Source organism: Melanotaenia boesemani, chromosome 6 (genome assembly GCF_017639745.1).
Source record: "Melanotaenia boesemani isolate fMelBoe1 chromosome 6, fMelBoe1.pri, whole genome shotgun sequence".
Classification (NCBI taxonomy): domain Eukaryota; kingdom Metazoa; phylum Chordata; class Actinopteri; order Atheriniformes; family Melanotaeniidae; genus Melanotaenia; species Melanotaenia boesemani.
Window position 1 is genome coordinate 9,229,593 of NC_055687.1, and position 13,231 is coordinate 9,242,823.

Here is a 13,231-nt window from a genome sequence, read left to right on the forward strand (position 1 = left end):
CCTCTTCAGATGATGAGAAGGCTGCCGAGCGCGCTGTACTCCGCCGTGCATTTGTCTCCCTCTCAGCCACAAAGTGCCCAAAGCACCGATCTGTTCCAAGCTCAACCCGGCCGACCCGAGCCACGGCGTGCGTCTGCACCCCCAAAAGTATCCCCCGCCTCCTACCACCTCCCCACCCTCGCCTCGCCGTCTCCCATCGCCGATTTGTGGCAATGAAACCGTAACCCGCCTCTGTGTGCTGAACTGTGCCGAGTGAGTGAAAAACAGCGGCGGAGACGCAAAGACCAAGCGGCTATGGAGGAGAAGCGCGGGGAGGCTGGAGTCTAGACTGCCCGCAAATCAACAGATCCACCCATCGGGATTACTTACAGCAAAATTTCTGGACTCTTATTATTATCATCAGTAGACACAGGATTTTATTTTTCCCCGTCTGATCGCCGTAGACTAACATTACACAGCAAGGATGCAGGGGAAGGAGGCGAGCGTTTGCACGGGATGCTGGAGACTAATGCTGCTGTGGTGCGTCCTGGCTCTGCACTTGGTCCCGCTGTCAGTTCACGGTAAGAAACTACCTTTGAGTGCGCACTTCAATCATGCACAAACATCCACATTAATTACTTATTTTTTGCTGCTGCAGCACATCCTCTCAGTGGATTCAGAATACCTTAACACACTCCCACAGAGCAGCCAGAAAGGAGGTCAGTGAGGCTCAGATTGTAGGTTAGGAAGCACTTTGCAGGCAGTTGATATTAATGAACCACTGACTGTAAAATTTATTGAAATTTCCTTCAAAATGATGAAAAATGTTATATAATAGAACATTTCCTAAAAATATGGAGTAAGCACATTTTTATTTGTCACCTGTGCAAATATATAGTCCTAATATCATTCTGTATGAAATGTATCATTCCAAAGGGATCTTGTATTGACCCACATGTGGCACAAATAGGATGATTAAGTCATTGAAAACTCACCTTTTAGCACTTGGTCCCAGTAGACGTATTATAGAGATGCTGGGATGAGCCAAAATTAGGGTCAGGGTAAAGACACAAATCAACAATATAATTCTTTATGAATACAATAGACACCGGAGGCAATAACAATGGGATCAATGTAAACTCGCTGTGCATGTTAGAGACACAATAAGACATGATGAGAACACATTTAAAAAAATTTTAAGATGCAACATGGTCAGTCTGCTAAAGAAGTGATATTATGGGAAAATAATTTAAAAATCTTTAAAGAAATAAATATAATTAAAGTCACCATCAGCTCAGAGTTGAATAAGACAGGCAGTGTAAATCAAGAAAAAGCATGGTGGTGGGAGGGAGGGGGGGCGTAAATACTGTTAAACTAACACATCTTGAAGGAATACCAATGAAGCAATTGAGAAGCATTTGAGAAAGCAACCATGGCAAAATCAGGTCACTGTATCAACACTTAGAGCGCTGCAGTCATACAACAATCCACTGCAGGAATATCATTGGACAACTGTAGGTTTGTGACAGTGACAACGTCCAGTAGATGCAGTCAACCAGATCCCTGGAGGCGCACAGGGATCCCTGGAAGTGCACAGGCACTACTGCCACACAAAGGCAAGGATTAGAGCCGGGCAAGGATTTGAGCTGGGGGGGGGGAGGGTGATGAATAATTCATAAAGGAATCTAAATGGACATTCTGATACACAGAGAGGGGAAAAACCCCAAGAAACAACAGAGTAAATGTACAAGAAAAAAAGAAAAGAAAAGAAACAATGAGCTTCTCTTAATTCTTTCCGTTTCTTCTTTGTCTGACATTCATTGTCCACACAGGCTACATTGCTGGCAGATTAACAATGCAGGAGCATGCATGAAACAAAATCATTCTGGCGTTATAATCTAATATAATCTGGTTGATTCTTTTCAGAACACTGGCTGAAATTTGTGGGGTATGATTGCATTTTTAGTCTGCCTTCTTTACTTTAGATACAAAGATCAGTTTTCCCAGTCAGGTGAACAGCTGGACTAAATCTTCTGATTTAACACCAGATCATGCCACTGCATTCAGCAACCTTTACTCCAGTTTCCCCCTCAAACATGATGGATATGAGTGTTTTCCTTTTTCAAAAGGCAGGTGCATGAGTTTGTCATTGACTTGAATACGATGTTGGAGTGTCTAAGCAATTTAAAGTGTTAGAGGTTTTCTCCCCAATGATAAAATCTCATGATAGTGTTTGAGCATCATACCTGATTATGTTGAATGTAGACCTGTATTCACATTTGCTTCTTTGTGCTGATTGCAGTCATTTTCTTGATAATCTGTATAAGAACAGCTATATACATTTTACAGAAATGCCATGTTCCTATAACTATTTTCATGTTTCCACCAGTTAAAAGTTTGGTCATCACTTTATCTTGTTGCTTTACTTCTTTTGTGGTATAATTGCATCTGAGTGCTCAAAGCCCTAAGAACAACTTCTAAAAATTTAACCAGTCATATTTTGATGGCCATCTAATGCTCCAACCCATTCTATAGCAAAACAAGTTCTTGTTTGATTCATGATCACATTTTTCCATGCTGTGCACCCAGAGTGACACACAGTCCAGATTTCCCACTTAAATGCATGACTTTTAAAATGGTTCTGGGTGGCTAGGTGAAGGAAAATACAGAACCTCTTTTCATCAGCACATATGCAAAGTTCTCTCTTTCCTGACTATCTCATGCTTTTTCATGAGACCGTGGTGGATATTAACAGCACAGATTTAGTTGCAAAACCAGGTACTAGAGCAGAGCAGTGGGCCCAATTTGGCTTTAGGCTATATTTAAAAAAAAAGTTTAACAGTTTTATTATTTTTTTCTTTGTGTGCCATATTAACCATATTGTCTCATGGAATGACACTGTGACTTTATCCAGACCTTAACAATAAAGGTCAATATATAATTAATTAATTTAGATAAAATTATTTAATGAAGTCATATTTGAAGAGCAATGTCATCACAGTGTGAGAGGACTATATAAGCCAAGCTTTCTCTTAAGGTAAAAAAAATCACCAGCCAGCACTTTTAAAGCTCCTTAATAAGAATGTAATTAACATAATCTGATGCAAATATTTCTTGGATAGGCACAGTAAGTTTCTGAGCATGCATCATTGATGGTTTTTCAGCATTCTGAAGAAATTCTTCAAAATATGCCGCCGTTTTGTTAAACTTCTGTTTACACGGCTAAAACAGTTGCAGTTGGTTCTGTCATGGCCTAGTCTTTTCTGCACACCAGCCTTGACCTCAGGACAATTAAAAGCAAAGATCCGACCCGAGGGATTAAGCTATGATTGCAAGACATAACAGCCAGCTTAATACAAATCAGTATTTTTTTTTAATTAAGCCTAAGATGTACAGAAAGCCAGTAAAATGTATTTTTAACTAAAATCTCTAAACCTCTAGGGGTCACACTAAAAACTGCAGACCACTCAGGAGAACTCAGTGTATTTGGGTCTGGAGAGACGTTAAAGACCCTTTAAGAGCTCATCATCATTACAATTGAGATGGACATTTCTCAGTGCAAAACAAAATAAGAAAACACCTTTATATGATGGCAACAAATATGCACATAAAAGTCAAATTTAAACGCAAAATGTTCTCTTTTAGGTGTATTTTTGTCACTTATCTTTGTCTTTGCTGCAGCAGGGATTTGCTGTCAGTTCAAACTCAGGTGCATTTACAGTAGAACAGAAAGAGTTTGGCAGATCTGGTGCAGACTGCAACCTCAGGCTAACCCTCCACCTCCCTCCCATCACCACATATACACCTTCTCGCTTCACCGGTGAAGTGTGGAGGCGGCAGCTTGCCCCACATCTGTGAATGACGCTAGGACGACCAAATCCAACAACCCTGAACTGACAGCCGCCAACCAGAATGCACTCACTCATTTCCTCAAATTGTTTTTACACTGATGGCCATTTGCAATCCACCTCCTGGTGCGTGTTTAGTACTGATGACATGCAACTGTCTTGCCTTTCCCCCTCCCCCACAAGGGGTTGAGATGATAGATGGTGCAGTGGTGTCCAGTGCTCATTTTAGCACTAAAACTCATGGACTTAAACCCCTCTCCCACTCTCTGTGTCTTTTCTCCTCTGGCCTGCTGACACATATCTGCTACTTGACATATTCTCTTTGATGCACAGCTGGTTAATCTTTAAGCCAAATCCTCCCTCCATGACTCCACTAACCCAGTCCAGCCTTTTCATGGCAAAACATCATAAAAATTCACTCCATCTGCAGCACTGGTTATTTACGAAGAATACTCTTTCACTCTCCTATTGGTCTCCATGGAAACCACACACATCCACTGATGCTGGCCAGCAGCACAGTGTGTTCCTATTGCTGCTGTAATGTGTTCACACTATGAAATTCATTAAGCTCCAAATGTTGGTTTGATTTGGCACATGGTCATATTTTTTGCCAAGTTGAATGTCTCTCTGCCCATTGGCCATTCAAGGGTGTGTGTATATATAAATATGAGTGTGTGTTTGTATGCGTATAAAGCCGCTGACAATGGGTGTAGTCCATCACTCCCAGCTCTAATTTGAAGATGATATCATTATTCGTTATGGTGTATTCATTATTTCTGCACAATGATTTCATAGTCTCCACTGTGTGTTTGGTTTCCAGCAGATTAGAGCTGTCTGTGCAGACATCACTGCTTCACGTCGCTCTGCCAGAAAGATGCTGCAGCATCATATTTATTTATTTTTTTCAGTTTTTATATGTCAGATCTCATCTTGGTGCTTTTTAGTGTTCCGTTTAATCCTGCATCTAAACCTAAACAGAAAGCAGAGTAATGAATGTTTGAATGGAGCATTATTTATGTTTTTACTCTTTATGTTTGGCAGTTGATGCACTTGACTTTGGAGACCAAGGCATGTGGAGCAGCCGGGCTGTTAATAGTTCGTTTTTGTTAATTGTTGCACTTCTTCATAACGAAACTAGTTTTCTGGAATCAGAATAAAAGTCGCTGATGTGACTACATTAAAAAAAAAAAATAATAAAATCCTATACTTGCTCTAATATACCTAATTGAATCTTACATTTTTGTGGAGATGAACATCAGAAACTAACAGAACTGTAACGTACAGCGTTAAAAAGAAAAAGAAAAACAATATGTGATTGAATGATATCTGCAAATTAGCATATTTGAGACGTCATCATCTTGTATTTGGATTTTGCTTTATGCCAGACGGTCTTGCATTTCTTTTTACTCTCTGCTCAAGTGTATTGTATCCTCATGCAGCAATACTTTTGTCATTCGCTTATTTCTCTTCATATCTTCTAAGAAGGAAAAATGAGTTAAACTGAAATTAAAAAGAGTTCTATTAAGACTTAACTTGTGGTCACTATCAGACTAGTTTGAAACTGCTGTTTTGCTCTAATAAAATCCAGATTTTTTACACAGTATAATCTGACAATCTAACATCTACCATAGAAGTTAAAGATGACACCTGTACAGTGATTTTGAGTATACGTAGTTATGATGATAGACTATTTAGATTTTTTTCTCTCACAGTCCACAGCCTCAATACACAACACAACAACAACCATTTACACATGTAAGTACCTCACACACATTGCTGCTTTGTCTATTTGCAGCTGATTGAGCCGAGTGGAAGCAGAGAGAGATGCTCTCTCTAATCCAAAGCAAGCAAAAGTTGCTTCATTTATATCTAAGGCCTGGTACACACGTAAAAATTTTTTTAATCTAATGAGATTTTTTTATCTGGTCAAGACCTCACACATGAGGAGAAAAACATCAGGCATGTAACAGTTTTGATCGTACTGTATGTGGTGTGCTCAGAGAATCTCATCACAGAACAACATACATAATGATTCTGTCCCGCAACTAATCTACAATCTAGACCTCTGAGCCAGATATCTCGCGTGACCAAATGTGATCTAACAAAAACATTGAAGGAGAAACATGGCAACAACCGGAAAACACAGCATCCAGCATGGAGGAGGATATACAGGTCAAGGGAATGATGATGGTCTTGGGACTACTGTTAACAGAAAAAGCCAGAACTGAATAAAATAACAGACTGAAGACAGCTTGAACACGAACTTTATATCCTTCCTTGTTCCCCAGTCAGCTTGCTTTCTGATTGGCTACATTCCATTCCACGTCACAATCCACACAGTCGCAACTCAGGAGTCATCAGCTTTCCTCACGTGTGAAGATATTTTGTCGTAAATATTGAACATCTTTAATTTTGCCGATTGACGGCCATGACCCGTTTTCAGAGCCGATTGTCGGGACAAAACCGCTGTTAACTCACCTCAGACCAAATGATAATTTTGTAGAAAAATCTTATAAAACTCAAGATAATCAGGCGCTTGCCGTCTTTGGTCAGGAGAGGGGTAAAATTGGGACAAAAAAAGCCCGATAATCTTAATGTGTGTACCAGGCCTAAGGGGTAAAGTGCACCTTTCGCCAGCAAAGCCACTAAGTGTGTAATATTTGACCAATTTTGCAAAGCTTTATTCTTTGCATTACAACAAGGATTAAACCACAAAATTTACCAAAACTACAGAAACAAATCTTCTCAGCTAAGGTTTGCAAATGCAACGGTTTAAATTTGGTTTTATCTAGTGATTCCATGACAAATGCTCACAACACTAAAAGAAAAAGAGACAAGAGTTTGCAGACGCTGCACAAGTATAAACCCAGCTTTACTTATCACAACACATTTCACACTTTATTAATAAGATATCACTCCAATTTTTAAATATTGACAAGACATGGTTCCTTTATAGAGTTGTTTATAATAAAGTCAGTGTGTTAAGTGCTTCTGAGAAGTTCTGGTACATGATAAGTTCAGACTAATATCATTTAGACTAATATATATATATACATATATATATATATATATTAGGGCTGGGTGATGAATCGATAAAATCGATAAATCGAATTTTCCATTTCTGGAGATTTATTTTTATGAAAATCTGGATTTTTTTCCATAGTTAGTTAGCAGCAGACTTAGCCCTCCCTCCTCACCAGAACAATGTTTGTCTGACAGATTTTTAGTGAAGTGACCCTTAAATCATGCCTGGGATTTAGCTGTGCATATAACTGCAGTGAGAAATGCTGCTCTCTATGAGATGCAGAAGTCAACTTTAGCCCACAAACCCTAGTTAAGAGACAACCTTCATCAGGGGAATTATTTCTGCAGTGGATCCTGTAGAATAAGGATCCAGATGGAACGAGATCATGGATGCAGTCACATATTTCTGTGTAAGATATGAAGTTGTTTATATGGTGGAAAAGGTATGACATTATATGCTTTATTTTTGCTGGCATTCATCTATATAAACAAATAAATGTTTTAAATAAGGTTATTTATGTTTGTAAAAGAAAAGAAAAAAATCGATTAAAATCGGAAATCGGATTTGGTGTTATTTGATTATATTTTTTGGCCATATCTCCCAGCCCTAATATATATATATATATACATATATATCACACTGATGATTATCTTTAAGATCACAATTTCATTTCATTTGTCAGCGAGGTGCGATCCCTCTCACATGCTTAGGTCGATGTGATATGTCCTATGTGACATGTAACAGAATGTTCAGTTGATTTTATTCTTTATGAAAAATAAAGATTGTAAAACAATTTGTCAGCATTTGTCTCTTTTTTGTCTTGTGAGCAATTGTCTGCAAATATATAAATAAAACTGTGATGTGAAAAATATTATGCATTTTTAATCCTCAACTAAAGGACGATGAATATGTATTAATGTTTAATGTAATAATGCAGTATATTTGAGCTGCAAATAGGTTTTTCTTTTTTAGATAAATACCAACTTCTATTACCCATTGAATCTAATATAAAACAATAACCTGAATGATTTCTGCACAAAAGTAAATGGCAAGAAAAACAGTTGTTTTTCATATGCACATTTTAAAGTTCACTCAGTGCTGTTTTTTATTCATGTATATGACAGTTGAAGTATGTTTTATATAAATAAAACATATAGTTAGATAATACAGTGAAATTGGAATGGCTTCTGTGCTGTTGAAGAATAACCTTTTAGACATTTGTGCATTAGAGTGAACATAAAATCCACTTATGTTAGAAATAAGGTAGATTTTGTTGTGTAATTATTATTATTATTATTATTATTATTATTATTATACCTTATTTTTAACAGTTAGTCAAGCAAAACAAACTTATAGTCCATCCAATAAGTGATCAGTACTAAAAATATTTCGTTCCACCAAAGGCATAGCCACAACAAATACATTATTTACAGCCACTCATTTTATCCTGCTCTGAGGAATGAGGAGGGACAGAACTATTTGGATTTGAAGTGGACTTAATACTAGAAAATCTTAGTGATCCTAATCTCATTTGTAATATCCACCCACTTGGATCTCACTGTAGGCCAACATTAGCATATACAGGTGGACCAGGCTTGACCAGACCAGCTGTGGCTGTCTGCGCATATCATGACGCTCCACAGTGCATCTGTTGGTCCTCATATAGGAAAGTAACAAACTTCCTATGTGATTGTTGTGAGCTGCTAGCTCTTCAGACAGACATTACCTGAGATAAACAAGCTTCGAAGGTGTCTAATTTGCATTCTGAATATTTTAAATTACAAATTATGTTGGAGACTAAATTGTTTATCATTTTAAAGCCAAATAAATTGAGGCTCCTGGGTTATTTTTCAGAGGCCTGGTGTAAATTTAATTGAACTGCGGTAAATGTAGTGGATGGCTACGTAACACCGTAACACAGTACAAACATGTTGAAAACCAACATGTCTGTGCTGCAACATTTCTAGATGTGATAGCAGTCAGATATAGTTTTCATTAATAAAATATCTGCAGATAGTTTGAAAGTTGGAAGGCAATTCATTTGACACATTATACAGGTCACCCTGCATATTTTCTCCAAACATCAATATCTTCCAAAGTGTCATTGGAGCTGCATTGGGCCACCAGTAAAATATTTATTCCTAGTGCAGTCTCATTTGAATGAGCCTCTTACCTGTGCAACAGTCTTTTTTTAACAAAACCTTCAGACACTCAGTGAGCAAATTATCCACCTACACTAATTGTTCCTTGTTCTGCATCTGTAAATTACCACCCACATCTGACATTTCTCCAGTGATTCAAGCTCATTGACAGCAGTTTATTTAATCTTTACAAGTAAGGGGACAAGTTTGTTGCACAAAACTAAGCCTTATATGAGGGAAAAAATGACAGTTTTGCAGACATCACGGGGATGACTTCATGTGTGACAGTTCAGTGATGTGGAGGAAATTGGCACTGCTGTTTGTCACTACTTGCATAGCGTGTGGTGCAGATGAAACAAAATTCTTGTGATTCTTTTAAAACTAACTTGTGTCCCCAACTTATTGAATAAGCGTCCTTCAGCACCTTTGTTCCTCCTCTATGCTATCAACCTTGTCAGCGTGCAGGTGTTCTTTGGTACCTCTCTGACTCACAGGTATGACAAGTGCTTGCAATGGTCGTCCTTGGCAGTGATCCTCCAGAAGTTTTTTTTATTGTGTTAGGAGAAGGTCATAAAACAACCCTGACAAACTTTCATGAGCACTGCTAACAGCAACGGCTGTTCATTTCCGTCCTGACTCAAATATGATGCAGTGTGTGGGCTTTTTAACAATGCTGAGCTGGCTTGTTCTCAAACTCTGGATGCCCTTGAACAGTAATTTACATGTTTCTGTGTTCATGTGGGCAATAAGTATATGTGTGTGTAAGAACAAAGGTGAAAGTATATGTAAGAGGCTAAATAAATAAAACATCTTTTTGGTTTGCATGTAGGCTAGCACCTGCCTGTCTGTGTCAGTGTGTGTGTTTCATGGCTGCTTCAACTGTCTATGTGCCCTCAAATGCTAGTTTTTAATGAGTTATGTAGGTGCTAGACTTACTCTGTGTGTGTGTTTGCATGTCAGTGTGTCCTTGGTGAAGCGAGTCATCGAGTTCATACTCGTGCACAAGCTTTCCTCTTCTTGTCTGGCTGCACATGCTCGCCCTTCTACTGCAGACTGTCACATTAGCATTCAGTCCGCCCATCACACCCCTCTGTTAAAAGAATCACATACACACCTGTCATGGCAGCAATCCAGCAGAAAGACGGATGATTAGATAACTTGACATGTTAAATTTGTGTGGTGCTGTTTTTTTTACATGTGTGTGCTCTCTCTGTATATATATTCTCTTTCTTTAACATGCGTCTTTACATGCAAGTAAGAAGAAAAGTCCCTTCTTTCCATTGGTCCCTGTAAAATCTAATGTGCAAAACTCAATCTTCTGCTTGCTTGTCAGTCAAGCTTATCCTTTTCAGGTATGGGCTTGTAACAGTTACACATTCATGACTGACATTATTCTAATGTTCATCCCAACATACCAGTGAGAGCCACAGTCTGAGCTAAATACTCACCACACCTGCAAAGTTAGACTGAACATAGAGTGGTAAAAATGACAAACAACTCATAATTAGCTTACTCATAACAATATTTCATATTGCTCTAACCACAAGATCACGTTGTTAAAACGACTGATGAACGGGTTCAGTAGTTAATATTACCGAGGAGATGAAGACCTCTAGCTTCTTTCTTGTGAAAGTTTAATTGCAGTTACAGTTATGTGTGTAGTTGTTGTCAACTAGCTGTTGATTGTGAATTATTTGCTACTATATTGCACTAATTAATGGTGAAAAAGAAAAAAAAAACATGGAGTGGGAAAGTTGAGAAATAGCTGTTATCTTTAAGTTATTCAGGCTAGGTGATAGTGTGCAGATTATGCATCAAATTAAAACCCATCCCTTTTGTGTGAGTTTATTTGGTAATGTGACTACATGCACTGCTGAAGTACTGTGTTAAATAAAGTTATTGATATATATTGCAAAAGCTACGTCTCTACATAGTTCAGCTAAAACAATTCTAATTTTCTCCCCTTTAAGGAAGACCAAATTGATTTGATTTCCTCCAATACCAGCTATGTGCTGCAAGAGGTTGCTGGCTGTGGTAGTTTAGAAACTGAAAACAAGGACAAAAATGTTAAAAAGAAATAAAATGTTTCTGTTCATGAGGATTCTGTTTCAGGTTCAGAAATACTTTAACATCAGGTTGGACACATTTTACACATCGTTAATCGACTGGTTGTTATAAACCAGGATAGGAGAACATGATGTGTAAATGAGGATGCAGACATAGCGTACACATGCACTTACATAAATACACCTTGAGAAGTAAAGGCTTGTGTGCATATCTTATTGATCATATGCATGCATGTGTGCACATGTTCACACACACATGCAGATAATAGCGCATTTTTCAGCGTCATAAAACCCCATTTCTTCAAAGATGAGCACAATATGTTGCGTGTGTGATTGCAGATCTTATTGGCTTTGAAGTGCTGCATCAACTCTAGTGAGGCTAACACCGTTTCCATGGCTACACATCCTTCCTCCATCCCACCACCTGTGGAGTCAGAAATAAAAGGATTTGTGTGATGGTAGGAGAAAAAGGCCAGACACTGAGAACAAGCGCTAAAGGGAGGAAAAACGGGAGGGGAAAAAAAGCAGAAAACAAGAAGGAATTGTATAAATGAGAAAGCAGATAGGATGATACTGATGAAATGTTTAAGCGTGGAGATGAAGAGACATGAAAAGATAGAAAGGCAGGAAAAATGAGGGGAAAGGGATGTTTAAGAGAAAGAGGAAAAGTGGAAGAGTGGGAGCAGCTGCCAAATGCAGACCTGTACATTTCTGCTTCATATTAGTGTTAATGAGCAGCGTTGAGTAAAGATAGAGGCCTTTTCTCCTATTAATTAGAGTGAGTGTGTGAACAGGAAAAAAGATGAGGAATGTGTGTCTATTTCTCTTGAGGTCTAGATAAGGTCTCAAATCAATTAGAGTGAGGTAAAGTGGCCTTCATCTAGCTCATTCAGCTTTGTCTGTCTTGCTTATGTTGAGCTCAGTTGGACCATGTTTAAACACATTTGTAAAATCATCTCCCTCATTTCCATCCTGTGTGCATTTTGTCCAAGCTCACCATCAAGACGGTTATGAGAGAAACATGGACCAACACGGTTTCCCATCATTTTGGGGCTCAATTTCCATTACCAGCACATGACAATATTTTAATGTATATTAAACTTTTTTCATGTGGCGTCACCATGTTGACAAGTAGAGCTGTAGGTCCTACTATAAGCTATGCGCTGTTTGGTGTTTATATGGTGTTAACTGGAAATAATCACAAATTTTCCAACTTGTGTGGCAGCTCTTTGGGAATCACTATGTTGGTCCAAAAATGGAATTTTAGGTCTGTAAACTGATCTTTGCCGCTTTTTTTTGCTTTAAATGCTTTGAGATACATTTTTTTTTTGCACATTGGTTAATCCTTTGAGTGGGATACCTATAGGTTCAATAATTTATACGTCAGTGTTAACAAAAAGAAAAAACAAAAGCAATTCCTGACTGGACCGAACGGAGTGAAAAAGCAGTCAACATAGAGGCAAAACAGGTTGGCCCAAGTCTTTTACGCTGCACTGTAATACTGTAAACGTATGAATGCAAAAGTTTACTCCTACCTGAGGTACTGATCTGTATAATTAATGAATAACTATCATTAGACACGTTGCACCTTCCACTCTAATTTCTAAATTTTACACCTTTAAACTGTGATGTGAACTTGTTTTTAACAAAATTTGTTTTTCATCACAACAAATCCAGATGTTGGAGTCAGTCTTGATACATCCATGATGAAAAAAATGATGCTATAAGCCGAAAAAATATCACACATTATGATGTTTTATGTAAAAAGGTTTTGCCATTCAGTGTTTCAACATGAGCCTGGAAGGTTTTGTTTGTTGTCCACTGTTCAACCTTTCACCCCTCTTTCCAGTCTGGGTCACTAAACTGGCTAGAGGACCTGAATTGTCACAACCAATCAGGTTCCTCTTTAAAGTCTGTCAGGGCCAATCAGTGTGCCCCAGGTCTGTGGGTGGTTTAGTGGCTCTCCAAAATGATCCGGGTTAAACAAAAGGCGAGACCTGGGGGTCAGCGGCACGCCAGCGCTGGCTAACAGCATTTGGCCTTGAGGCGCCATCATCCCCATAGTCAGTCTGACACACATGCACACACACACACACACACGCCAAGCCGTCCTCATTATGACCATCCGCACCTCACCAGAGGAGCTGGAAATCACCCCAAATACCAGTGGGT

At 38.6% G+C, this 13,231-nt stretch overlaps 1 protein-coding gene across 7 annotated transcripts in view; it reads left to right on the forward strand.

The window, feature by feature from the left end:
• The window catches only part of cspg5a (chondroitin sulfate proteoglycan 5a), a 65,130-nt gene continuing 51,899 nt past the window's right edge, over positions 1-13,231 (forward strand). For all 7 annotated transcript variants that reach the window (XM_041988427.1, XM_041988429.1, XM_041988431.1 and 4 more), the window contains exon 1: positions 1-560. In XM_041988427.1, the coding sequence (XP_041844361.1) occupies positions 464-560 (97 nt within the window). In that variant the 5' untranslated portion in view covers positions 1-463. The remainder of the gene's footprint in view (positions 561-13,231) is intronic.